Source organism: Brienomyrus brachyistius, chromosome 11, assembly GCF_023856365.1.
Source record: "Brienomyrus brachyistius isolate T26 chromosome 11, BBRACH_0.4, whole genome shotgun sequence".
NCBI classification, from domain to species: domain Eukaryota; kingdom Metazoa; phylum Chordata; class Actinopteri; order Osteoglossiformes; family Mormyridae; genus Brienomyrus; species Brienomyrus brachyistius.
The window spans coordinates 12288847-12315837 of NC_064543.1; the positions used below are offsets into that span (position 1 = coordinate 12288847).

At 43.0% G+C, this 26991-nt stretch overlaps 1 protein-coding gene across 2 annotated transcripts; it reads left to right on the forward strand.

The window, feature by feature from the left end:
* LOC125751603 (sal-like protein 1) lies at nucleotides 1-25485 on the forward strand. 2 transcript variants are annotated; one of them, XM_049030642.1, is made up of 3 exons: nucleotides 1-1162; nucleotides 20284-23684; nucleotides 24992-25485. In XM_049030642.1, the coding sequence occupies exons 1-3, from the start codon at nucleotides 1093-1095 to the stop codon at nucleotides 25430-25432; spliced, it is 3912 nt and encodes a 1303-aa protein (XP_048886599.1). In that variant the 5' UTR covers nucleotides 1-1092; the 3' UTR covers nucleotides 25433-25485. The 2 variants fall into 2 exon arrangements, with proteins under 2 accessions (XP_048886599.1, XP_048886598.1); XM_049030641.1 differs by lacking the exon at nucleotides 1-1162 and adding an exon at nucleotides 12383-13264.
* The last annotated feature ends 1506 nt before the right edge of the window (nucleotides 25486-26991 follow it).

The following is a 26991-nucleotide window of genomic DNA, read 5'->3' on the forward strand; positions in this document are numbered from 1 at the left end:
ATCATTTCTGTCTGAGATATTTATGCTCACCCAAATGGATGGGTCCAGTCCACATGGGTAAAATTAACCTCCCGCGACTTTTTGGTTTACTGTTATTTAACTTTGAGGGTAATGATCCTTCTTATTTTGGTGTTAAACCAGTAGATTCTTGAATTTTCCATCTTCGTCCTGGTTGTGGGAGTATCGACTCCATATGCTTAAGAGATAGAGTAGGTCATGTATCACAATCAATACAGTCATTTCACTGATTATCACTTTTTTTGCTTCTTCTAGCAAAATTTGCAAAATTGAGGACTTCCATTTACTTATAAGCAGCTCTCTGAGGGGACTTTGGCCAAAAGATGATTAAAAATATCCAATCATCAGAACAAAAAGTGGTTCAAAGACACCATGTGTTGAAAATAAAGACTATTTGTCATGTAATGTCAATCTAACCTCTACTCTGATTAATCCTTAAACTATGTTACATCTGATATTATTTTGTACTTTTCGGCTTTTCGTAAATCTCTGAAATTGTTGGAGTTTTATTTATTTATCAGAGATTAAAAATATATATTTTTAGAATGTCTCCAATTGGACAATTTGTTGAGGTTTAGCAAATTAAATTTTCTAGATTTCGATTGAATCTACTGATTGAATTACAGGAAATTCCAAAGTCTGGTGTCCACAACTTTTTCAGTCAAGGTGTAAAGATGAAACTGTAGGGGATGGAGGAATTTATAGCATTTTTGCTGATGAGAATCCTGCATTGAATAGTCCTCGCTATAAAAAAAAATCGTGACTGCCAATGCTTAAAAGTTGGATTTCTACTGCTGCTCCAGAGGAATTTATTTCAATCAGGTTTGCCTTTAATAATGCAATAAGGAACTTTTTTTTATTTAGCTAAGCAGATTTAGCTTCTTATTTGAAAGTTACATTCCCATGATTTCAAAGTCTATATAGTACTCAGTTCTTTCTTAGGGCTTAAGATGAAAGGAACAATTGTCGTAGACTTGGCTGTTTTGTCAACCCTTAATCCTGCAGAGTCTCCTGAAGATGGTCAAGTGTCATCTCCTTATCCTCACCTGAAGGGAGTGCATCAGGGCTCAGCACATGGCCCCCTGCTGTTCTCCATTTACCCACCCTCCCTTGGCTCATGGCTATACAACTTCTTCTATCTCTGGTACTTTTATTTACTTTATCATACAGTATACTTGTTCTCTGCTTACATATCAAAAAGTGTCACATAGATTTTGAGGTTCCTATTACAGATGGATTATTATATATCTAAATTGTTTTTATCTCACTTGCCAAAGTGATACACTGCTTTATACCTTCATCGTTCATCTGTACTGCATCCACAGGCAAGTCTAGGCTAATGACAACAGCGAAAACATATAATATTAGTGAAGTGTTCATAATCTACTTAATGTACAATGTATGAAGACCTGAATTTCATGGTTTGTTATACTAGCATTTTCTGTTTTCAGTTTGATAAAGTTACTGACAATTTTTTGCCAAAAATGATCTGGTAACACCTGAACGTAGTAATTATAAAATACTGAGTACTTCCAGTACTCTGGGTGTAATAACTATATTTTTTCATCCATTTGTGGACATGCATTAATACGGTGTAAATGAATGAGAGAACTAAACTAAAATTTGTTTGGGTGTGAAAATTATGGCTGTGAATGGATGCTTTCCAACACCCATTCAGGTCTAGAGATGTGTTCAGGGCGAAATCATCTGCTGATAAAGTAAATGCCATTATCATGCTTGCCTGTGCTTAAAGTTGCTCTCAGACTCGTACAATAAACAAGGCCTAATTCTATCAAAAGCAAAGCAGACTTTTCTCTTTAATCTCCCGGGTAAATGGGACCTTCCAAATGAGTCGAACAGGCAGAGGTTATAGGGATTTAGCAGGTGCTGCACGGAAAGGGTCACAGGCAGCACATGTACGAAGAATTACCCTGTCAGACCTATATATGCTATCATTATTATCACTTCCCCAGTGTTTTCCCAAACCCCTTTAACAATTTTTGCACTTTGCAATTCACACAGTGGAATATTTTGCATAAGCAATTCACCAAAAATGCAAAATGCCCCTGGGGGACCTGAACTAGCAACCTTCAGGTTAAAAGATTGTGTGTTTAACCACTCTGTTCTACAAAAAAAGTGGAGTGGGGGGGGGGATTAAATGTGGATGGGATTGCTGCTCAAGAGGTAATGCTGTAGCCTCACATGTTCAAGGTTATGGGTTCACTTCCCACCCCCGCTGTGTGTGTAATTAGTGCCCTTCCTTTAACTTGCCCTTAGTGTGCGGTTGTGTGTGCTTGGTGATAAACCAAATGCCTCCTGGGTTGGGCTCTAGGCTTTACTCTAAATGGGTACTGAAGCCACATATAGACCTGAACGCTTGCCCCCTATTCAGCGGGTGTTAGAGGGGTCTCTGTCAACAAGCAGCGCAAAGCCCCCACTCATGTGTCCCCTGGGGTCTCGGTGGCGACTCTCACTGTTACTGTGTCCCCGTTTCAGTTTCTTATGTTATTATGGCACAGAAATACCGCAGCTTGCATTCTTCCTGTCAGGCCGTTTGTAAAAGTAAACAGCTGGCAAAGTGGATAGCAGATAGATCAATAAGAGATGTGATACAAGCCAGTGAGCTTGGGGGTCGGGGTAGGGGGGTGGGAGGCTTCTGAGAGTCCCCACACAGCTTTCCTGTCACCTCTGGGACAGTCTTGCTCTCCCCCCGCCCCCTTGGCAGATAAGGACAAGCAAAGGCCAGCCTAGCAGAAAGGTTGGGGATTGCAGGTTGATTTTATCTTTACCAGGAATGAAATGAGCTTCCACTCTGCTTCCAGAGCAGGTTATACAGTAGACTTGAGGAGTAGCCTTTCTGGAAGGGTAATGGTGTGACTTTTACCTACGATTCTACCACAAAACCGAAATTAAGTATCTACATTGTGTAAAACTCTGGTTTATGGATAGTAGCTGTATGTAGGTACCCTGTGTTATGTTATGTTTTATGGTTCAAATTGCAACTTTGTTGTTGTTTTAAGGCATCTGAGAGGAGCCCGTTTACACCGATGTCCTTGTTGGCTGTGGTCGTCTCGATTCAGAAAAGCGCTCAGTGGCTAAATAGTTCTTGGTTTTTACATTCATCGCCGGCATAAAAACGCTGATTCGCTTCTACAATCCCCACCAAAATCAGAGACAAGTGGATGGACCAAGCATCCAGTCTCATCAGCATCTCAATCCATCATATAAGAGAGAAGCCGCGCGTGGCTCAGAATAGCCTCTCAAGATTCACTGAAGATAGCCCAATTAGGTCTTAGTCCCACTATTATGCTGGGTGTTTCTGATGCCAAGGCATCCTCCAAGAAAATGCCCACAGCGTCTGGTGCCAACATAGACTTGGGAAGGCGATGTCTGCCTAACCTCTGCTTCCCTGACCTGTTGCGTCATCATTCCATGGGTGCTGAGGCCTCCACTGCTAAACTTTGTCCTTCCTTCTCCTTCAAGACACGTTTAATGGCTGTTGAGATCATCCGCTTCCAGGAGATGCAATAAACACACTTTCTTACCAAGGTATTGCCCGTTTTCACTCCTCACGCTGTGCTGTGATCTCTCGCAACATATTGGTTTGAGTTTCCAATTCTTTATGGACATATCAATAATTACTGAACCACCAGGGGGATCAATAAACCTTTAATGTGAGGCTACATTTCAATCACTTGCCGTTTGAATCATGGGGATCTTCTTGACGTGACATTTATTTTCGACATATTTCTCGCAGGAGCGATTCTTGTCTTGTCGTTTTTATTTTTTTCAATGCTGGGACGCAGCCTTCCCCGAGAACGGCATGTTCCAGAACACCATTTGCCCTGAGTCACCGTCCTGCATTCACGTCCAGAACCAGGTCGTCTGTACCCTCTTTGGCTCTCTGGCACCTGCAGAATGCACTGAAGGTGTGCTTCCTACCAGCAATGCTTATGGGAACTATTCTTATACCCTAAATGAAAGGCCACCATCACAGTGATGTCAGAGCATTACCCCTTATCACCAGGATTACAGTAGTAATTAAGATGTAAGTGCAGCTTCTTGTCTTAAGCTGTGCCTTGCGAGCACTCGTACCTGCAACAATAGCAACGTATTATTTACACACCGGGGGTTTCGGGTCTTTTCTAGAGACAGGGTCATTTTAGATAAAAAGCTGAAAAACACAGCGATCGTCGCTTCCTCACACAAATGGGTGTGTAATTGGAAAAAGCAGAGAGGCATTTTTACAGCTTGGAGGGTCTGAATGCTTGACACGGGACATCATTTCCGCTAAAGTGACATAATGACAGGCAGTGATCAGCCGGCGAGCCGCTTCGGCTAAAAGCGTACGCAGTGGGCGGGGCTCATTACGCATTGTCACTGGCTATGATCGAAGAATTACAGCCATTCATCTGCTGATTTTTAAAATGATGTGTGATTACAGTTGTGCCGTTTCAGTGTTCAATGTTTACCGATGTAAGCATGTGATGCTGAAGATAGCTTGTCTGTGTCACTTAGAGACTTAGACATCAGGCCTGTGAATGAAAATGAAGGGAACAGATATATATTTACATATATACATACAGCCAGTCAATTTTAAAATGTATTAATACTTAGCATACATTCAGCAGAGTCATAACATTTAAATAGTGACAAAGAAATACAACAGTCTGTCCCATTGCTAAGCTGAAAGATGCACTTTATCATGTGTTTATAAGGGATACTGTTCTGAAAAGGCTGTAAATACTGAATCTGAATAGATTTCAAAACAATAGCTTCCAAAGTGAAGTGTCTTATAAGGAATGATACCCTTTACAGTACCTGAAACAAGTACGTAATTCACTGTGAAGAGAGGTAGTAATTACATTAAACCATATTGTATGAAAAGTGCCATAATACTACTGAATAAAAAAAGAGAAATAACCATAAAACTCACATTATTCAATTTTACAGCTGTAATATACAGCAGAGTAAAATATATATATTATTATTTTCTTATATTGAAAACAGTTTAAACATATGGCAGTTGTTATATTTTAAATGCATCTCACTTGCAAATAAGTAAACTGACTGTCCTGTTTTGTATAAAGTAAAGAAAAACAGGATGTTGTTTACAAATGGAGGCACTCTGTTTCGGAAATGCGGTCGTAGAGATTCATGCTGCTCTCCCCTCCTTGGAGAAAGACGCAGAAATCAGTGTTGGGCCAAAATACCATGTGTGCTGATGGTGGACGGACCTTGGGGCTTCTCAGTCAGGCTAACCGTTTAGCTCTTGCGTCCTCCCATGTGCACTCAGTTGGAGGGGGGTGTGTTAAAGTGACAGGTCCTCTGGGAAGTTGAATGTTCATCTCCCCCCCCCAGTCCTTCTTAAATGTTTACTTGTTTTTTAGGTGGGGAACCCTTGCTGCTTTGTAAAAAGCCTCGGATCTTTCTTTGAATATTAACGAGCAAAGGGGACGAGGGGAAGGCTATCTGAAGAAAACAAAGCCCGGTTTGAGTGTTGAGGGATAATAGGGCATGCTCATTTACTGTGGGCACTGGGAGGGTGAAAAGGGAAGGAAGTAATAAAAAAAAACTTCTTTGAAGGAGAACCTGTGTGTGTCTGTGTGAGTAAGAGACAAAGATAAAGGGAGGGATTTTTATTTTTGTCATTTCACACTAACCACCCAAGCACATGGCTGCTGTTTACTGACACAGTGCTGCGGAGCCAAGCTAATTTCCTCAAAGGCAACGTGGAACGGAGTCGTAACATGAAGCCTCTTCACCCCCCGAGGGCTCTTGGTGACATCCCCCGGCCGGAGACATTTACTCCACCTCGGCTGCTTCACTAAAACTCTCCAGCTGTATAAACGGATGAAACTGTGCGCAACTTTTAAATAAAAGCATCACTTGTAACCGATTAGATTTATAGTAAACACTCGAAATATATCCGTGAAGTATGGTTCCTCATTGAAGGCACTTACATCAAGATCTTCTCGATTTCATGAAGTTCTCCCATTAAAGAAATTAGCCTCATGTGAAGATGATGAAGTTGAAGAAACAATTATTTATTTCTGTGAGCAGCGCTTGGAGATTCACCGATTCGTACTTGGTACTCATTGGTTTGATAAGCATTAAGTCCTGAATATAAAGACTTCGCTGGAGATTAGTGCCGTAAACGGTTTGCCTGAGCAGTGAATAAGGACTATGATTACAGAAAATTATATTCATTACTGACTTTCTGACGTCTCGCACTGCCCAGCTACAGGCTCCTTCGAATGTGTGAGAGAGCAGAATGAGAGCTGTGCAGCGTGTCCACATCGGCCTGGAACTCTGTGTACGGTCCGTTCGAATGAACAGCCCCCCCCGATTGGATATGTGCTGCCGGGACACTGGTCTATTGTCTGCACATATTGAATCAGTATTCGTATTGATCCTTATAAAGTGCATGGGGATGGTCAGGGTTGGGGAGGGGGGGGCATTACAGGTCATTATGATGCAGAGATGTTCTTCTGTGTCAGTTTATGTACAGTTCAGCATCGCGGTCTTTTGACTACATCATTTTTCTATAGCCACAGAATGGTCTTCTTTGGTTTGACAATTTGCCAGATGTTGCCTGAACTTATGACTTATGGTGTAATGATTTCTTCTTCTCCTTCTTCTTAAGTGTGTAATATTGTGCTTTTTTTTGCAGAATTTGTAATATATGCTTATTACACTGTTCAAAATCAAAAGAAAACAACATATTAGCAGTTATGTAGTCTAAAGAGTTGTCTTACATACTTAAATTTACGTAAATCAGCACATTTCGAAGTTAAATGTATTATTGCCATTACATCATAACAGGCTGGTGCTCATACACACAGGACACACAGGGGCTTGGAGGAGCTCGGCTCTCCACATGCCCCTTGGCTCTGACTCTCGAGGAGTCCCGGACAGACGGCAGGCCGATAGGTTTGCTCTTCCCGCCCTGGCAGCATTTCTCAGTTGGGACGCAGACACCAAATCATCGACAGCATTAAGAGGCCATCGTGGGCAAAGCCAGCATGTCAGCCTGTCTGTTAGGACCCGAGAAACAGCTTGAGTCCGGTATGGCTGCAGATAAGCCACTAGATGTCTAGGAACTTTGCAGCATCATTTACTGCATGTTTATTTTCGGTTAGCGTCGCTGTTTGTGGATTATTTACAAAGATAGTTCCTGAAGATTTTTTTGTTCCTTAAATAGTACATTTGTGCTGTTAATAGTTGTAAATTATATATGTTGATTGAACAAATATCACAAACACTGATTAAAACACACTAACTTTGCCTTTCTCTGATTTTTTATTCTGATTTCTTCAAGATGTCTTACGTGTTTGTACTTCCTTCCCTGCTCTCCCACATTGGCTATGCCTTTTGTCAGGGCAATCCCACTGTATTTACAGCAACAACTAACACACGGGGCTAAGACTAAGTATCTCTTTCTCAAAATACCATTCATCAAAGTCACATGAAAGCAGAACACATTTAGGAGGAATACAGATGGCACACTGCAAGGTCCTCCTTGTTATAGTCTTTGTGTATCTCATTTATCCGTCTTCAATCAACTTGTTTAACAATTTCTGTTAAATAACTTTGCACAAACTCCGTGGTGGAGTCCGTGTGTACCAAAACATGTATTTCCACGACCTACTTCAGAACTTTCATAACATTTTTAAAACTTTTATTCAATTGTGCATTATCAATTGTGCATTATCGAACCCTTAAAGCTTTTCATTCGTATCCAGCCGTACACATTCTTTACTTGTATTTACTTGTCGTTAATGTTGCAGGCTACTTGTAGTTTTGTATACTGAGGTTCCCTCGTGTTACGTGGGCCGCCCGGGACTAAAAACATACCTCGATGAAGCAAAGATCCCCCCCTTCCCCGAGATTCCCGGTCGACTGCGAATTACCACCGCAAAGTAAAGGGTGGCGGGAGGAGGTCTGGTAGAATAGGCTACGTTGTATTAAGTCATGACGTCGTTTGACATGCCGCGTAAGTGCAGGCAGTGATACTGCGAAACGGCAGACTGGGGGCAGCGCGCCTCTGAAACGTGATAAATACTAATACGAAGGAGAAAAAAAACTTCAATTGCAGGCACTGACCCCAGTGTCCGCGTCACGCTCATCCGAGTCTAAATTCAATCAGAAGAAGCAAACCTGCTGTTCCGAGCAGCCAAATGTTTTGCAGCGCCTGTGTAATTATATAAGGCGGGCACACTGGGTTACGTTTCGGCGTTTCGCTGTACGAAGCCGCGATCCCTACGTGGCCATTTTCAGGAGTCGCACTGGAAAGAGTCTCTCCCACCTGGTGACTGAGAGCGACTGGGGGAGCGAAGCGGAGCCGGTGCTCCTTCAGCCGCCCAGCCCCTTAATTCTCACCACCGCTTCTTGTGAACTCTTGAGACTCACTGCCGATGTGCAAACACACACTCCGAGGCACAACAAACACCCGAGGGACGTGTGTGTGCGGAGACTGGATTCTGTACACAGCGAATGGCACCTTTGCATATTTGCCTACTTCTTTAATGTTTCCTCGTGGAAAAAAAAGAGGAAGTAGAGTGGGCTACTTTAAGGAAACGTCTTGGGGGTGTAAACACAAATATGACCCCTAGACAATCTGTATAAAATCGTCAGGGATTATAAGAGAAAAACATGCAGTGTTTAGGAAGTACGAAAAGAGCAGAGGTTTAATCTCTTAATTAATTAAGATCATTCTCCTCTTGCACAGGTAATATGTTTTAATGTAACTGATAGTCCGTATGTAATCCCCCACCACATGGCACTATTGAGGAAACCAGAAAAACACACAAAATTTATACTTTACGATAATACGATGGTGGGGCTGAAAATTTCAGACGTATTTTTTGTGCATACAGGCCTATAGAAATGTAGTACTATAACTGACTAGACACATGCCATTTATTACCATCGTCGATCCAATTAGGTATATAAGAAGCAATTATGTTTTTAATTGTACAAAGTACAGTTTCGCGTGACATATGTACGGATGAAGTTGTGTTCATAGCGATCGGACAGATCGAGTTTTTGCAGAAATGTTTATATGTATCTTCTGTGTACTAGTTATGCTTTTCTTTAGATATTTGGGAGTTCGTGGAAGTAAATAAGGAAATGCGAAACGACAGATATTGTTAATTTTAATGTTTGCGAAATATATGTAGGCCTAAATGGTGCTGAAATTGGTGCTATATCGTATATAAAACACAGATCAAAGCGTTACTAGTGGAAAATCATTTCTATTTTGTTTGTTCTATCAGACAGGATTGAAAAACTGAAGATGCTATTAGTGGAAAGGGTTAATATCAACAAGGTGGCCTGGAAGCATAAACTTCATTAACTTGGTGAAATAGTGATCTAGAGATGATTAACAAATACACTCTTTCTATTTATAAGTAGGCCTACAATTATGAATAATATATATGTATTGCAATGCAGCATGATTGTCAGGCATATTTCAGTCCTAAACCATGTTTAGTGACAAATGCCACATTTGTATGCAAAATCGATGTGACTCTTTTTATATTCCTGACCTGAAATGAGTAATTATCTATTATTCTGTAACAGCTCTGACTTTTTCTCTGCATTTCCTTTTCATCGTCAGCCTTCAAACCCGTGCAGGGTTCTTGAGAAAGAACAAAGTTATTCCAACTGTTCGACAGTAAATCACACAGATAAACCCCAGGATTACCCGTCGCCATGTGTTTAATGAACGGGGAAGATCACTGAAGAACAATTCATATCAGCCGGCTGAATTACTCATCTAAATGTCTTCGAGGGACAAACTGATCGGCCGTTTTCAAAGTCTTGAATAATAATGGTAATAATTCCGTAATTCAGCCGATGCGTTACAGGTCAATCTACTAATTTAATTAATTTATCTGGAAGTAGAAAACATTTGTCAATTTTCTTCTAACATAATTAGTGGGCATTGATAAACACAATAAAAAAGTTTGTCAGGTATTAGGGCAGAAAATAAGTTCTCTTTTCATAAAAACGTTCAAAAACAAGAAGTTTGTGGCTCTGCAGACAACTTGTTCCCTGACCCATACGGCTTATGGTATTCAATTATGCGGTCAAACGCGGTGTGTTTCTGAGCCACGGTCAATTATTGGCTGCCAGTAATAATAGTGAATGATTGCCTTATGCGACCACCCCCGCCCCTCCATCGCCGATACCAGCCCCTCCCCCGCTCCGCACAGTTGTATTGATTAGCCGGTAACAGTGCGCTTTGAGCGCACCAGAAATGGTTTCTATCACTTTCTCCAGCACAGCTCTCGCATTTGAGGAGAAACATTACGATTACCTTGAAAACGTGAAACAGACAACAAAGCTCAATGAAGTAACTGTTCCTTTTCCTCGCATCAAGTGCTTTCTGTTTTATCCGATTTTATTTTCACGTTAAATTAATTTCCAGTACCTAAGCTGTATTTCACTACAAAACATTCCTAAGCACTTCTTTTCACGTCCAATTTTACCCCCGATTTGAGGAGGACTACGCTGCGTTCTTGACTCCCTGGCGTTTAACCCCAGTCCTCCTGTTTTTTTTTTTTTGTATCCTTTTTCTTATAGTAAATCAGTCCCAAACTTTCCCCCCTTTTTTTGCTGTTTTGTGTTGTTAACACAATGTAGCCCGACCGTCTGATGTGAATCTCGTTTAGCATGTCTCTCGCTCGACTGGACTGCAAATCACCCTGTTTACAATCTCACACGAACACTCACATCAATTAACCGACCATTGATTTTCTAGCTCGGGGTATTACAATATTGCAGACATGCCTCCTATATCTTTCTGGATTTATTGCTGATATGATTTCGATGACAGGACTCTTGACTTTGCAGTGCTGAATCTTATTTAAAACAGTATGAACTTCACCTAAAATGCTTCCTTACGCCATGTAGCGGTAAATGTTTAACTAATAAATTAATTGCCACGATTTTTGCCGTTTTATTAAAGTTACTGAAGCTCGTTGTGCCAGTTAAATGTCGTTTTTTTTTGTTTTGCTACATCAACTTGCATAAGAGTTATGATAGATACATGTGGGTTATTGTTACGTCCAACTCTTGGTGATTAATCAGCCTGGAAAAAAAAACCGCAAGAAGGTTTGTGTTTCTGATTTCATTTCTCTCTTTTCTTTCATTAATAAATAAATAACAGACGTCCTAAGTAGGTAGCCGAGGCAGGAAGGCACTAGATTCATCTCGCCTGCAGCTGCTCTTTAAATATTCAGTGAAAAATAATGGCATCCGAGGCATCACCTATAGTAACGTTATTATCTCCATTCTTCAAAATCAGCCCAGCTGATAGCTTCGTTTGTCTTTTGCGTGTAATAAATCAGCTGCAGCGCTGGACATCTCTGCTCCCCCTTTGGATTTACACACTTCCCAATGCTTCCTGATTAAACGGTTTATAACACGGGCGCATTATTATTATTATTACTATTATTATTATTATTATTATTATATTACTTTTGTTTTCAGTAGTCAAAGTTCTAGCTTGAGTTGTTATTCTTATTAATATCATACACTGTGCGTCATTTTTCTTGTTGTCGGGCCTCTTTAAATAACTTTAAACATAAAGTTTTATGATGGGCATAACCAGAGCCATCTCGTGAGGCATGTTACGGAATATTCATACAAATTGCCACGCCGGTGTTATGTGATTTTAAAAAAATGTTTTTAAGTGTTCGATTTATTTCAATATCGTGTTTGATGCTGACTTCTGCGGCTTCATAAATTCGTTTAAAATATATATATATATATGAAAATATACTTATATGAAATGTGTATGAAAGTAATAAGTTACTAAATTACATGGCAAATATGTATTTTTTGTCTTTTTCTTACAGGTTACAATTCAACTTAAATTAAATAACTCACCTAAAGAAATATACGTTTTGTAGCCTTCATCGCGCCTCTCTTAGCTATTTACACAAATGAAATACATGTTTCTAAAATTATTCGCTCTGAATTTTAATGATAGTTGAAAATTACTGTTGCAAATGATACGAGAATGCTAATTTCTGCTAACGTTCACTAACGTCGTGGCGGCTCTGCTTTCATGCTGTCCACACTAACTCAAATGCCGTTTAATTTCAGAGAGATAAGCAAACGCAACAAAATAAAATCTCGAAGGAAGTTAACAAATCGTGTTCCCGAAAGCGGCAAAACGTTTTCTTATTCTCTCTCATGTCGTCGCCACTTGTACTTACCCTACATGTGCGATCACACACACACACACACACACTTACAACACACACGGGGATCTGGCACCTCCGCTGGCCTATGATAGAATAGAGCCGCGGCCAATCGCATCATAGATGGGCCGGGCTCTGCGTTTCTCACAGCGTTACATGGGCCCTTAAAGTTTGTTTGTTCGGCGAATGCGCTGTGTACTGAAAACGTGTTAGCTACTTTGTACGGCGATAATTAAAATGAACCTGAATTGGATATTCGAGACATTCCGTGGACGTCCGAGATCTTGCCATCGCGATTAGGCACGAAACTAATTTTGATTAGACAACTTACTTTTTTCCTCTCTCTCTCTAGCCTGAAGGAACATTTGTCTAGCGGTAGGAGCGGCGTTTGCCATCATACTAGACCTCGGAGTTTACGACCTTAATGCACAGGAGTAATGCAGGTTAGATGTGGTGCCGAGATGTTTATGTGGCCGCACGGATTGTAACACCACTGCGGTCATTTGAATTTATTTAAACCTTCGTGGGTTTGTTTGACGATTGATAAATAATACCGATACCGGGGACGTATGAGCGTTGGACTCTGACATTCCTATAGTAGCCAAGATAAACTGCGCACAACTCCCAGATGGTTACTAAGAAGGGTTAAACTGTATCTAAAGCGAGTTGGAAAATCCAGCCTTTCCTCCACACGGATCAACTCATTGGATGGGAGCTGACAGAGAGACAAGAGTCCCCAGCAAATCAGGAGCTAATTGATTAAAGAGGCTTCATTTGAATAGGGGGCTGGCGAGGTGCCAATCGCCCCTCAAAGAGCCCCCGTATGATTAATCGCAAAGCATTATTGATAATCATAATTATAGCAGGACACATGCGCGGTGGATGGGCTCGATTTCCGTAATTCCGAGAAGATTTTTTAGCAATTTTCTATTCCGTCCCGGCTGATGTGTGAGCCACCATGTCGCGGAGGAAACAAGCGAAGCCGCAGCATTTCCAGTCGGACCCGCGTTTGGCCTTATCGGAGCACAATGGTGAGTTGAAGCTGAGCTTTGAATCACACCGATGTACCTTTATCCTTATGAGCCTCAAGACTAAATCCAGCCCGGTCCACTTTCCGGACTTTCCTCTCTCGCTTCTCCCCACAGAATTTCATGCGATTTCCGATTCGCTCGCTCAACTTTTTGAAAGCGTATGACTGCCTGCTTGTATTATAGCTATAATAATTTTAATCGTAATAACAACGAGAATAATCACAAGCAGACCAATTTAAGGTTTGATGCTCTCGGTATTTACTTTTTCATGAGTTTCGTAATCTTTACTTCAGAAACTTTTTCATACGACCCATCTTTCTGACGAGCAACATGTTTAGAAGTATGGTCCAGCGTTAAATCTACATATTCACTATAGCGATCGATGGTTTTAGTTGCTGCTGTGGTTTATGAATTTCATTTTAATGAAAATATGACCAATAACACCTTTGCTACACGCAAGCGAATTTCTGCATTAAAAGTGATCCATCGGCGTATTAAACTGTTAAGCTGCTTGTGCCGGAGGTCGGTCTATAGGTCGGTCCTCGCTGAATTCACCGCGCTCAAAGAAAAAAAGGATCACGTCTTTTTAACCACACTTCCCAGTAACATGTTTAAGAAATACTGGGGGAATTTACCTAAAACGCACCTGGCACAAATAGCTTATTTTAGATTATTGCGCGCTACCAAATTACAGTATTATATTCCGTAATATTCTGTAAAACATTACACAAGATGATATTAAGCAATTATGCGAAGAGAGGTATTTAGTAAAATCCTGACGTAGGTAGTGTGTCTGCTGGAATAGGATGCAACTTATTCCGTGTAAATGTCCAGACATTTTGATCAGGTACAGACTTTTGACAATGTATATATTTAAAAATTGCAACCGGCAAGACCCACGTTGGGTTACTGGCTTGGATCCTGAATTATGAAGTAATTTGGTGTACTTTTAAAAAATATTGTCCCGGAAATCCTATTGCAAAATAAATGCGTTTCAAAAGGTTTCGATGTGGGAATGTTGGTAAAGATGCGAAAAGGCAAGACGCCAGGAATTAGTGCATATGTATATAAAGTACATGTGACGAAAATAAAGTTTTTTTTTCTAGTGAATTATTAAAATGAGTTCAAAACTTTCTCTATTCCTCCGTAAATTCAGCTCTTTTTAGTAATACCGAATACGTAATAAAAGGGTTTGATCGTTTTGCGGAGTAACCTTTTATCTAGACTTTATAAAGTGTAGTTTTGCCCATGTTTAGTTTGCAGGTTTATGTTGAAGCTGGCCTGTCCCGAGTGCTTCGCGTGACTAACATAAAATCTTCATGTTTTATTTCATTACTTAAAAGCTGGAATAATAATATTACAAATAACATGTTACTTAATATACTTAAATCTGGACAATTAGACGTTTCTAATGGGTCGCATGAAGAGTAAAAAAAGAAATTAAATATAACCATTTGTATGTTCGGCGGACACTTGTGTTAAATAACCTCTTGGTTGAACTTTTGGTACGTTTAAGATATTTTTAAGTATATCTACACAAGGTCTCTAAAGTGGCCTAATTATGTCCTTAGGTAAAACCGTACAAAGAAGTACTATCACCATTTCCCCCTCCTTGTCCTTCTGTATGCCTCCCTCCATAAAGCTTTTTTGATAAGGGCCTTTCATGTGGAGTGTGTTCAGTCTTGTCCCTTATAAACAAAATCAAGCAATTTTCTAGATAATTTAGCATTTTGGTTCTATTTTTGTGTTTCGTGTCCAAATGTAAAATATGGGGCCTAAGAAGGGAAAGTCTGTGCTCCACACGACTTTATAAATTAAACTTTCATAAGGGGAATGATATTTTCATCTTAATAGTAGCGAAAATGAAGGAAAAGTAAATGAGTGACCTCATATCCCGTATCTGTAATTAAAGCAGGAGCAAAGTGAGACTTTAAAGTCACAAGAATACATATCGGTAACAGAAAACATTTTTACATAATGCATTTCCCAGTATTTCTCCTTTACGCGTTATCTTTTTGTACTAGCGGCTTCTTAAAATTTCCGAAACATCCACGGTCCTTCCCCAAACGTCACATTTAAATGTTTTGAGAGATTAACTTTATGTGAATTAAAATTTTCTCTAATGAAGAAAAAGTATTTTAACTGCCCATGCTAATCAGTATCACCAACCATAATGCATGTGAAGTATGATCCCAAAATTCTGTCTTTCTTGAACAAATGGTCGCCTGAATTTAACATTAATATGTTTTATTGTGGCGTGTTAAAACAAACAAACAAAAACTTCCACCTAAAATTTCCACTGGACTGAACAGTTGTTGTCTGGTGTTGTTCCGCTGTGATGTGCACCGAGAGCAGACTTAGGCCGTCAACAAATGTCTTCTCTGCCTTCGTCCTGCTTTCCTAAAGTTCACTGGTTGCTCGACAAAGGCTTGATTAGCAGTGCTTGTTCATCTGTCGGCTGAGGCATCTCAGAAGTTTCCTGCAAGCTGCTGGACTGCGTCAGACTGAAATGCAATAAACCTTGCAGACGCTGCCTCTTATCACCTGCATGTATAAATTGCATGTACGTAAAGGTAATGCACAATAAACTTAACATCAGTGTGTGTCTTGATAATTCTGGGTGTAAAACGGAGTCTTTAACAATCGGCAATGTAGAAATTGTAGAAATTTTACCCCCTGGCTTGTGTGGATGTGGGTGGGCGTGTGTGGGGGGTGGGGGGTCGGCGATGAAGGAGTCAGCCTCTCGCCCCTTGAGCTCAACTGCTGCCACTCTGCTATTTTAACCTTTGCCAGCACCCCACCGAGGGGCGAAGCGCTGAGGCTCGGCAGAGCAGAGGATCTTCCGTATCCAACGGTTGACCCCCACAGTTGAGTCACAGGCTCCCTGGCTGGACTCTGGCCCTTTAATTTTTTTTCTTTTTTGGAGGGGGGGGGGGCTTATCAGTATGGCTGTTCTAACGGTCCTTTTCACCTTCGCAGAGCAGCCCCCCGAAAGCAGATTGACGGGGTGGTCCATTCACACAGCTCTGCCCAGAAAATGGCAAGGATTCAGTTACTTGACATCTTGCCAATGTTTATATAGTAGAAGTTCGATGTAGCCCTAAGGACCTGCTTTCTCTTTCTCTCTTCAACCACCACCCACCACCCCCCCCCCCCCCCACTTTAAATCTGGTGTCAGTGCAGCAGAGCTGTCGAGGCTAGTTCCTCCGGGGCACTGTCGCTCAGATGGAAGCTCATTCAGTGTTTGGTCGGACTTATTTTGGGGCTTGACGGGGTCATTTGGAGAGGTGCTGTTCTTGGACACGTCGAGGTGTGGCAAGGAGGCATCAGTCCTGCATATGTAATGTAGAAGCTCCCAAACTTCTAATTTCTGATTAGAAACTAACTTTCCATCCCTGTCCTCCGCCCTTCTCTCCTCCTGGTTTCTCTTCTTTCCCGCTGCTTGGTCTGCACGGCTTCCCGCTCCAAACCCCCTCTTCCTCTCCCCAGTCCGCAGTGTCCCTCTTTTCCCATCAACCTACTTTCTCCCTTGATGGGGCTGTTTATTAATCCGCCGCTTCTCCGCCGTGAACCAATGACACAACCGAAGCTCCGACTTTTTTTTTTTTTTTTTTTTTGTAAGGAAATGGCGCTCGTATGAATCCGAGTTAATCCACCTTAACGCTGCGAAATGCAGATTCTGTACAGTGCTGGACTTTGTTATTCCAGTAGAGGGTAAAGTTTCAGTGTGTGTTGAAGGAATACCAGAAATCTGTTGATTTGGCTGTGTGGGATTTTTTAAAGTGTCTGGTGTAACTTTTGAAGCGGCTTTCAGAATGTGAAAGGGTCTGTTTAAACCATTAAGAAGAAGAAAAAAATGTAGTTCATATTAATCAATTTGGAAATATTGCCTTATGAATGTGAATATCGTGAGTAATTTGCAGCACCTGGTTATGTTTTTTTGTTTTAAATAATTTTTCAACTCCACCCCGCTGAAGGGAGGGCATGGTCTCGGTGGATCGGTAATTTTAATGCAGTTTTGTCCTGTTTCGATCTAAATTTCATTGTATATTTTTAAATGCATATTTTCATAAATCCAGTAAATAAAAGTACTGTGTGATTATTTTTTTTGTATGGAAAATTGAACTGAACTGCATTAATCTATCATTCACTGGTTGAACTTTGTTTTAGATAACAAATCGTTTTTTTAACACATAGGTGCAATTACTTAAAATATTACAGAGATGTGGAATTACCAGATAATTCAATTCTGCAGCTCCCTATATTATTTGTTCTCAAGCATTGCCCAGACAAACTTTCTTTTATTATATGATATATTGTTCCTGTGCTTTGTAGGTTGCAGAATTTCTCGTTATTTGTGACACCGGTTAGCCAAGTTAAACTGAAAACGGTAATATACACATATATAAAATATATAGACGGCTGATCTAGGAAGTGTCAGAATTTGAGTTTGGTCTCCATGCTGGAGAGACAGTGGGCTGTAGGGAAGAATGGCTCCGTACTGCTTTGTTTGAGCTGCTGTACATCCTCAGACCGATGAACTCCTGCTTAGAGATTAGTTTCTGTCCACCAGTATGAACTCGTCCACTCAAAGAGATGAAACCATTTCCTATGAAATTTTGCCTCTTTTGTCAAAATGAGTCTGTATGCAGGGACTGTAAAAGGTTCAAAGAAGGCAATGGTGTTTTATTAATATATGTGTACGAAGTCTTCTGTCTTGTGGGGCTACTGTCTAATGCGTAGTATCTCTTCAGTTATAAAAAAATGAAGAATGCTGGAGAATCCTGTTGACAAACTTATCTGGGGCCCCAGCCTGACTGACCGGGCGCAGGGCAGAATATCAGGAGAACCTCCACACAGCAACACCTTCATCTAGTGAGGGCTGATCCTCGGCGCTCTTCTTCTGGGCTGCTAGTGCTGCCACTGCACCCCATCCCACGCACCCTCCCACACCGCCTCCTGAGGCCCGCTGTTTGTCAAAGCCGCCATTAATTTCGGGGGGGGGGGCAGAAAGAGAGAGAGTGTCCGCTGCCTAACAGCTGTAGAGGAGTTTCCGAAGGATTTTTGTGGAAGAATCACACTATTTTACTCAAATAATTGAAGTGAAATACACTTTTAGTATTAACTGCCCTTATAGTTATTTCGTCTAGCTTACTTGTATACACACACACACATATATGTGTCATAAATTTCATATATATATAAATCAGTTATATTTTTATTAGTACTTGTTTCAACTCAATCAGAATCTTGCATATAACAATGTGTGTGTGTGTGTGTGTGTGTGTATACCCACACAGACATACTCCTTAAATATCTGCTGTAATTTTATATGCTAACACATTTAATATACTAAAACTACTCCGGGGTTATTTTTTACATAGCCCTTTCATTAGAGTCTAAATTTCTTTAAGTCTAATATTTAAATTATAATGCATGTATGTCCCCCAGAACCTCCCCTGCCCCACCTTTTTTTTATTAATTTTTTATTTTCTTCTTGGCATGGTATTGAGGTGTGACGGAAAGTTTTACTGTCATGGCAACTTAGTGTTATCTGATGTTTCAGTACAGGGGAACATGGAGGGAGATAATCCCTGAATTGAAGATCTGCTGGGGGATCTGACTGAGATGGGCGCGCAGATTGGCCCCACCGCTACCATGCTGTGAAGACAATAGCATGCCATGCTGCTTTACAATGACACCGGGGTCACCATAGTTTTTTTGGCAGCAGGGGGGAGTTGTGGGTGGTTGGGGGGGGGGAGGGGCTACATTTGCAAATGAATTCTCATGCTAACTTATAATGCGGTGAGACGGTGTGACAAAGGCGATGAAAGGGGTTCATGGAAAATTGTAATTTGTAAATCAACGTACGTGTTAAACGCAGCGGTGCTGGCACAGCGGACGGGAATTTTTTTTGGGGAGTGGGCCGGTGCTGCTTAATTGACCTGGGCCTTGTGATTAGGGGTGTGTTTGTAAGCTGCTGTGTGCTCGTACTGCTGTCTTCCTCCGTTACAAATTTGTACTTGTGTCCACGCTGGACAGATATGCTTCTTTGTGAGTAGTTTTTGTTCCTGGAAAAGGTGAATCGGGAATCGGTTATTATTTAAACTCGTCTGTGGGTGATGCTAATGAACCATTAAAAGAAAAACTAATTCCAGTCAGTATTTTTTTTTATGGGGAAACAAGTGCAGTTTTTGAAAAGAACTATGTTCCTTTTGACTTAATGCAGATTTCATGTTGAAAACTAAAGACATGCAGCCCTTATTTTAAATGTAAATTCTGTTAGAGGTAATGCAGCTATTCAATCCTGGGGAAAAAAAAAATGTGTGTGTGTGTGTGTGTATGTCTATATGTACATATTTTTTTATTTTATTATTGTTTAAACACTCCAGCCCTTTATAACGGTTGCCCTGCTACCTTTTTTGTTTTTTATTTTATTTTTTGACAATTTGCTGCCATTTTGCTCTGTCTCCATGTGCTACACAGCGTTCCCCCCGTTTATCAGGTACCACTGGCAGGACAAAAGGCCACAAATTAGCTTAGTGGCAAGTAGGATCTGCCCAGGACAGCTCTGGCTGACTGAAAATGAGCAGCCCTGACAGCTATTTGAAAGTCTAATAAATCCTTCATATGGTTGATTTGCGCGTGGCGGACAAGTAGACACTGAGGAGTATGAAATATTGGGAATCAATACTCCGCTATGAAAATGCATTAAGCCCCGACATCTTCAGTTGGGAGTATTTTATATTTTGATGGATTATCTAAAGAAAATGATTATCTAAGACAGCTGCATTGATGGAACCCTCTTGCACATTTACAAAGATCAGTTTTAAGCAATACTTGAGGTGTGTTATTGATTTGGTCTCTTATCCCCTTATTGTGGCACAGCATTGCTGCTTTTTGTGTGAGTCTAGAGGCAGATAAGTGCGAGACAGATTAACGAAGTTAGAGCCTGATAAAGTGCCGTCTTCTGCCACAATGCGTTTTGGTTACTAATCCCGTGTCCTTGTGCATTTCAGGGGACGTTGGGCCTTGTCCAGAGGGCTCCCCGAGAGCGGAGCCGGACACCCGTGTCTGCGGGAGCTGCTGCGCGGAGTTTTTTGACCTCGCCGACCTGGAGCGGCACCAGAAGAACTGCACTAAGAACCCGTTGGTCCTGATCGTGAACGACGGCCCGGCTTCCCCTCCCGAGCCGTTCTCCCCGGGCTCGCCAAGCGAAGACCCCGATGAGCTGGTGGGCGACTCGGCGGCAGGCGCTGATCGCATCGAGTGTAGCGGCCCCACTGAGAGCAGCGGCCCGGAAGAAGTGGAATCCATGGATGTCGACGTGCCCCCAGCTCACTGTAGCGGCAGTGCCAATAGCCACGGTTCTGTCGTGAGCAGCCTGGACCACAGTGGCAATGTCGGGACTGGTTCTGGTCCGGCCACCGGAGCCTCGGCCATATCCACGTCTCTACCTCAGCTAGCCAATCTGAACGATCTAGGCGGTCTGTCCATGATCAGCAGCAACGTCATCATCGAGAACCTACAAAGCACCAAGGTGGCTGTGGCTCAGTTCTCCCAGGGAACCCGCTCCAGCGGTACTGGCTGCAAAGTGGCGGTACCGGCCCTGATGGAGCAGCTTCTGGCTTTGCAGCAGCAGCAGGTCCACCAGTTACAGCTCATCGAGCAGATCCGCCACCAGATCCTGCTGCTGGCATCACAAAGCCCCGAGACGGCCGAGGCACCCAGAAGCCCCTCCAGGATGTCGGGGACGGGCACCAGCCCGCTGTCGGCCCTCAGCTCACACCTCTCCCAGCAGCTAGCTGCGGCCGCAGGGCTGGCTCAGAGTCTTGCCAGCCAATCTGCCAGCATCAGCAATCTGAAACACTTGACGGCAGCGGCGGCAGTGGTGCAGCTACCTCAGGGTGACCCTGGCAGTGCAGCGGCACCCTCTGGGGGCGAGTCGTCTCAGAGCATTGGCACGCCATCGACTGTGGGCACCCTGTCCTCAGAAAGGCAACCTGCACAGCCTCCCCTTGGCAATCCATCACTGGTGAAAACATCCACGGCTGCTTTTGGGATAGGGAACCTTTTAAATCCTGTAGCAAATCCGCTACTACCTCAGACCCTTCCTAGCAATCCCATGTTCCCTAACTCACTGCCCAGTGTGGGCACAACTGTGGAAGACTTGAGCTCACTGGCTGCCCTGGCACAGCAAAGGAAAGGCAAGTCCCCCAGCATCACCTCATTTGAGCCCAAGAGCAGTCCAGAGGAGGCTTTCTTCAAACACAAATGCAGATTCTGTGCCAAGGTGTTTGGGAGTGACAGTGCCTTGCAGATCCACCTGCGGTCTCATACTGGGGAGAGGCCGTACAAATGTAACATCTGCGGGAACCGCTTCTCCACCCGTGGGAACCTGAAAGTCCACTTCCAGAGGCATAAAGAGAAGTACCCTCACATCCAGATGAACCCTTACCCCGTTCCAGAACATTTAGATAACATTCCGACCAGTACTGGCATTCCATATGGCATGTCCATGCCACCGGAAAAGCCAGTAACCAGTTGGCTGGATAGTAAGCCGGTTCTGTCTACCCTGACCTCCTCCGTGGGCCTATTGCTTCCACCAACCCTCCACAGTCTGCCCCCTTTCATTAAGAAAGAGGAGAGCCATTCTGTGGCCATTATGAGCCCCTCAAGCTCCATCAGAAGCGACTCAGGTGCGGCCGAGCTCTCTGCAAAGACTAACGATTGTGTCTCAGAAGAAGGCGAAGGTGGTACCCTTCCTACCTCAAACGGGAAGACCGAAGAGAGCACTCAACCCATCAACTTCTTCACCAGTGTAAGCTCTGCCATGGAGAGCAGCAGAGACTGTGCCACCGGCAGCCCTCCTGTGACCACCAATCCTCTGGTGCCGCTCATGTCTGAGCCCTTTAAGGCTAAGTTCCCCTTCGCAGGGCTCCTGGAGCCCATTCACACCTCGGAGACCTCCAAGCTGCAGCAGCTCGTGGAGAACATTGACAGGAAGGGGAGTGACCCTAACGAGTGCGTCATCTGTCACCGAGTGCTCAGCTGCCAGAGTGCGCTGAAGATGCACTACCGCACACACACTGGTGAGAGGCCCTTCAAGTGCAGGGTGTGTGGCCGCGCGTTCACCACCAAGGGCAACCTGAAGACGCACTACAGTGTCCACCGTGCCATGCCCCCACTCCGGGTCCAGCACTCCTGCCCTATCTGTCAGAAGAAGTTCACCAATGCTGTGGTCCTGCAGCAGCACATCCGTATGCATATGGGAGGGCAGATTCCCAATACCCCCCTCCCTGACACTTACCCTGAGTCTATGGGGTCAGATGCGGGCTCCTTCGATGAGAGAAACTTCGATGATTTGGAGAACTTCTCTGATGACAACATGGAAAGCATGGAAGACTTCCCCGACAGCAGTATTCCAGACACGCCCAGATCTACCGAAGCCTCCCAAGACAGCCGTTGTTCCTCCCCGGGTCAACCTGAGCATATTGGGAGGGGAAGTGTGGAGGGCCAGACCAAGGTGACCCAGCAAGAGCTACTGGAGGAGCTGCAGGCCAGCAGAGCAAGATCCATGGAAAATGGCTCCTTGGAGGGGGACCGCCTCACCAACGACTCCTCATCCCTGGGGGGTGATGTCGAGAGCCAAAGTGCTGGAAGCCCAACTCTTTCCGAGTCTACCTCGTCAATGCAGGCTCCGTCTCCCACCAACAGTGCCCCTGTTCACCGCAAGTCCCCCAACTTTGAGGACCGACAGTTGAAGGCTTTGTCACTGGACCATATTAATATGGGTTCCAAGCAGCCCCCAGCCACTGGGGCTCTAGATCTGACATCCTGTAACTCCTCAAAGGACGCCCTGACCATGATGTTTCCCTTCCGTGAGCGCAGCACCTTCAAGAACACGGCGTGTGACATCTGTGGCAAGACCTTCGCCTGCCAGAGTGCCTTGGACATTCATTACCGAAGTCATACCAAAGAGAGACCGTTCATTTGCACAGCCTGCAACCGGGGCTTCTCTACCAAGGGCAACCTCAAGCAGCACATGCTTACTCACCAGATGCGAGACCTGCCCTCACAGCTCTTTGAACCCTCCACCCCGAGCCCCAGTCCTTCACTCCTCTCCACCAGCTCCCTGGCCTCCATGATCAAGACGGAGGTTAACGGCTTCCTCCACGGCTCCTACCAGGATGCCAAGGACCCTGTGGTGAGCCTGGCGACATCGCAGCCTGCCACATCGCCCCCAGTGCTCTCTTCGGCCCCCCCTCGGCGGACACCTAAGCAGCATAATTGCAACTCCTGTGGAAAGACCTTCTCCTCTTCCAGTGCCCTGCAGATCCACGAACGGACGCACACTGGGGAGAAACCATTCGCATGCACTATCTGTGGACGAGCTTTCACTACCAAAGGCAATCTCAAGGTACGTTCTGTCATGGTTGTAAACGGAGACTCCTTTGCCTCTTTGCATTCCTAATCATTAACTTCTCAAACTGCATTTTTTTCCTCAACATGGACATTAATTAGCACCATATTCCTTCACAACAGTCACAGGGAGTATTTTTCTACATACACCATGCATGTCTGAAAGTCACATTTATTTTATATATATTTAAATATATATAAAAAATATAATATATATTTTTTTGTTTGTTGAAATAGTAGAAATGTGAAGTTGACGTACTCTGGTGTTTGGACTGGATGGGTACATAGTGGTAGTGTGGCATTTTCATGTGATTTTTCATGCGTACTGGTGTGATTAATATCTCTCCTCAGGTTAACCTTCCTTGCCACTAAATACGTGACTAAAACGTCTTGGGCAGCTTGGCTAAAGTGCCCATTTTACATCTAACAGAAATAAAACCATCGTGGAAAATCTGTGACGCAGCCACTTTTTATGATGAACAGTGTCAGATTTGCAGTCATTAGCTGAGACCTAACAGGTTAGCAGTTTGCATGGAATGCGTGATTTTTAAAAACCTTTTTTTTTATTCTACATCCTATGGAATGCAAGTCAGTATTAAGTTTACAGGATCAGCAATAAAAAGCTTGGGATTGTGTCATAAAAGCTGCACCATGTTTATGTGCAAAATTTAAAAGAAGAATAACTTTGTTTTAAATGTTAAGGATTCGTTCTCGTTCGCTCAGATGTAAGCAAAAAAAAAAATACACTTTTAGTGAATAGCGATATTTTACTGCAGTGCTTTTCATGCCGCTAAAGGTTATTCTTGCTGAATGTATGAAATACAAATATTACTCTTAGCATTCTCCTCAGCTGAACATTATCCTACTTGTATCCATCATTTTGACCTTACAGTCACCTTTGGCATTAAGCTGTCTTTGTACCATCTGATTGATGCTTGATTGCTGCCTATTGCCTATACGCTATACACGTACACGTAAAGCTCGCGGTACTGTAAAGCACTGTTTCCCAACCCGGTCCTCGGGGACCCCCAGACACTCCATGTTTTTGCTCCCTCCCAGCTTCCTGCCAGACAGTCCACATTTTTGGCAGTGAGTAAGATCATGGACTGTCTAGGGGGTCCCCTAGGATTGAGTTGGGGAAACTCTGCTGCAGAGCATTTAGAATTCTGAGAACTGGTAGGGAGGCAGTGGGTGGCAAATTTGATGGATTAAATGACTGCTGCCATTTCTGTTGGTGTGTGTTTGATGTCCCCTTCAAATTAGCCCTGTTAATCTTTCTGTGGGGGCATTTTATTCCCTGTACAGGTTCATATGGGAACTCACATGTGGAACAGTGCCCCTGCCAGGCGGGGCCGCAGGCTATCTGTGGATGGTCCCATGGCCTTTCTGGGCACCAACCCCGTGAAGTTTCCCGAGATCTTCCAGAAGGACATGGTGTCGCGAGCCGGCAACGGCGACCCCACTGGCTTCTGGAATCAGTACGCCGCAGCCTTTTCCAGCGGCCTGGCCATGAAGGCCAACGAGATCTCGGTCATCCAGAACGGGGGTCTGCCACCTCTGTCTGGGGGTGTGGGCCACGGGGGCAGCTCCCCTCTGGGGGGCGGCACGGGGAGTATGGAGAAGCTGCCCGTCTCCGAGGCGAGCAGCGCACTTGCTGGGCTGGAGAAGATGGCTGGCGCTGACAATGGGACCCATTTCCGCTTTGCGCGCTTCATGGAGGATAATAAAGAAATAGTCACCAACTAGCCAACGACCTTCCCATGATGCAAAGGGAGGAACAAGACAAGGGGGGGGGGGGGGGGGGGGTCATGGCAAAAAAGAAAGCTGTTTGAAACTTTATGAACTTTATCTGGGGGGGAAAAACTGACTCTTTTTGTACAATGTACAACATGATACAGTTTTAAGACGCTTATTTATTAGTGATTATAACCTTGCTTGGAATCCAGACGAAACATTAACAGTTAGTTTTCTGTTCTATGACCAGGATGGGTTTGTATGAGTGCTTAAAACGTGCTTTTGAAACTTAGCATTCGCAACCATATCTGGGTAGATGACCTTGGCATTAAATTATTTTATATATGTAGTATATATGTATAACATAGGCTTTGATGTTCCTGTAATGTGTTAGATCTAATAAACAGCAAAGGTTGTAAATAATGTACACTTCTGTGCTGGAAGATCCACTAGCTTTATATCTTTTAATCTTTCCTCTATGAAAAAAATAGTGACAGCAGGAGGGTGACTGCGAAGCCGAAATCGTCCTTTATCCCCCGCCATGTCGAGTTTTTTTTTTCTCTTGAAGGAAAAAAATAAAATAAAACGGCTGTCTAAGTTTTTCATAGAATTAACCCATTTTTTTGTTCACGGTATTGTGCTTTACTCTTACCTAAGACTTGTTTTGTTTTTGTAGCGTGTTTTTATTTGTCTGTTGGTATGAGGTATTAAGTTAAAACCTATGACTGCTCTTTGAAGGGAGTTTCCAACCTTTTCTCTTCCCTGGCCGAACAGAAAAGTTTTGCGTCGGGTTTTTTTTTTTTTTTTGTCGTTTTCCTTTATTTCGTCGCGCATTGGAAGTGCAGGATCGCAGCTTGCTGCTACATTTCAGCATCTTTCTCCACAACATATGCAGTGTAAGTGTAGATGCTTCTGTATATAATCCGAACTTTTCCAATTTGGTCCATTGCGAGAGATGTACCTATTCCTGAAATAATAGTCCATGTCGACCAGAGGACAAGTACGTGATTTTTATAATATAAAATTATACGAAGAAGGTTTTGAAAACCTCTTGAACTATATCATGCACTTTCCTTGAAAGTTAAGTATTCGATTCATCTACAGCATAATGGCGAACTAACAAACAAGATAGTCCCTAACCCTAATAAGGAAATACAGCAGTTTTTTTCCCAAAAGAAGGCATGTTCTACTTAAAGTAATTTTATTCAAGTTGACGTGAGACGTGATGTGAATACGCCTCCTGTGTTATGGTTTAACACTGCCGCATACCATTTTCCTTTTATTATCGTCTCATTTCTTTTGTTACTTTTTGCATCAATATTTAATTAAATGAACACAGAAAGCAAACTACATTACATTCCTAGAATTACGCTCAAGTGTGAACAGCCATTCTCTGCACGCATGCTGCGTCAAAAAACTAAATGTTAAAATCCCTTCGCTTTGACCGGCGAACAAATAAAAGACGGCTTTTGCAGTGGATCTTGAGCAATTTGTCTGAGGCAAAATTAATGAGTTCGTCTCAATTGCATAACAGAAAAACACTGTCGGATTTGTCCACCTTTCCCGCTCTT

Excerpts from the sequence above, each read along its gene's own strand:
- LOC125751603 (XM_049030641.1), top strand. The coding sequence starts at position 13,192 with ATGTCGCGGAGGAAACAAGCGAAGCCGCAGCATTTCCAGTCGGACCCG. Across the intron at positions 13,265-20,283 it reads GGCCTTATCGGAGCACAATG|GGGACGTTGGGCCTTGTCCA; the intron begins GTGAGTTGAAGC and ends TGTGCATTTCAG. Across the intron at positions 23,685-24,991 it reads CTACCAAAGGCAATCTCAAG|GTTCATATGGGAACTCACAT; the intron begins GTACGTTCTGTC and ends TTCCCTGTACAG.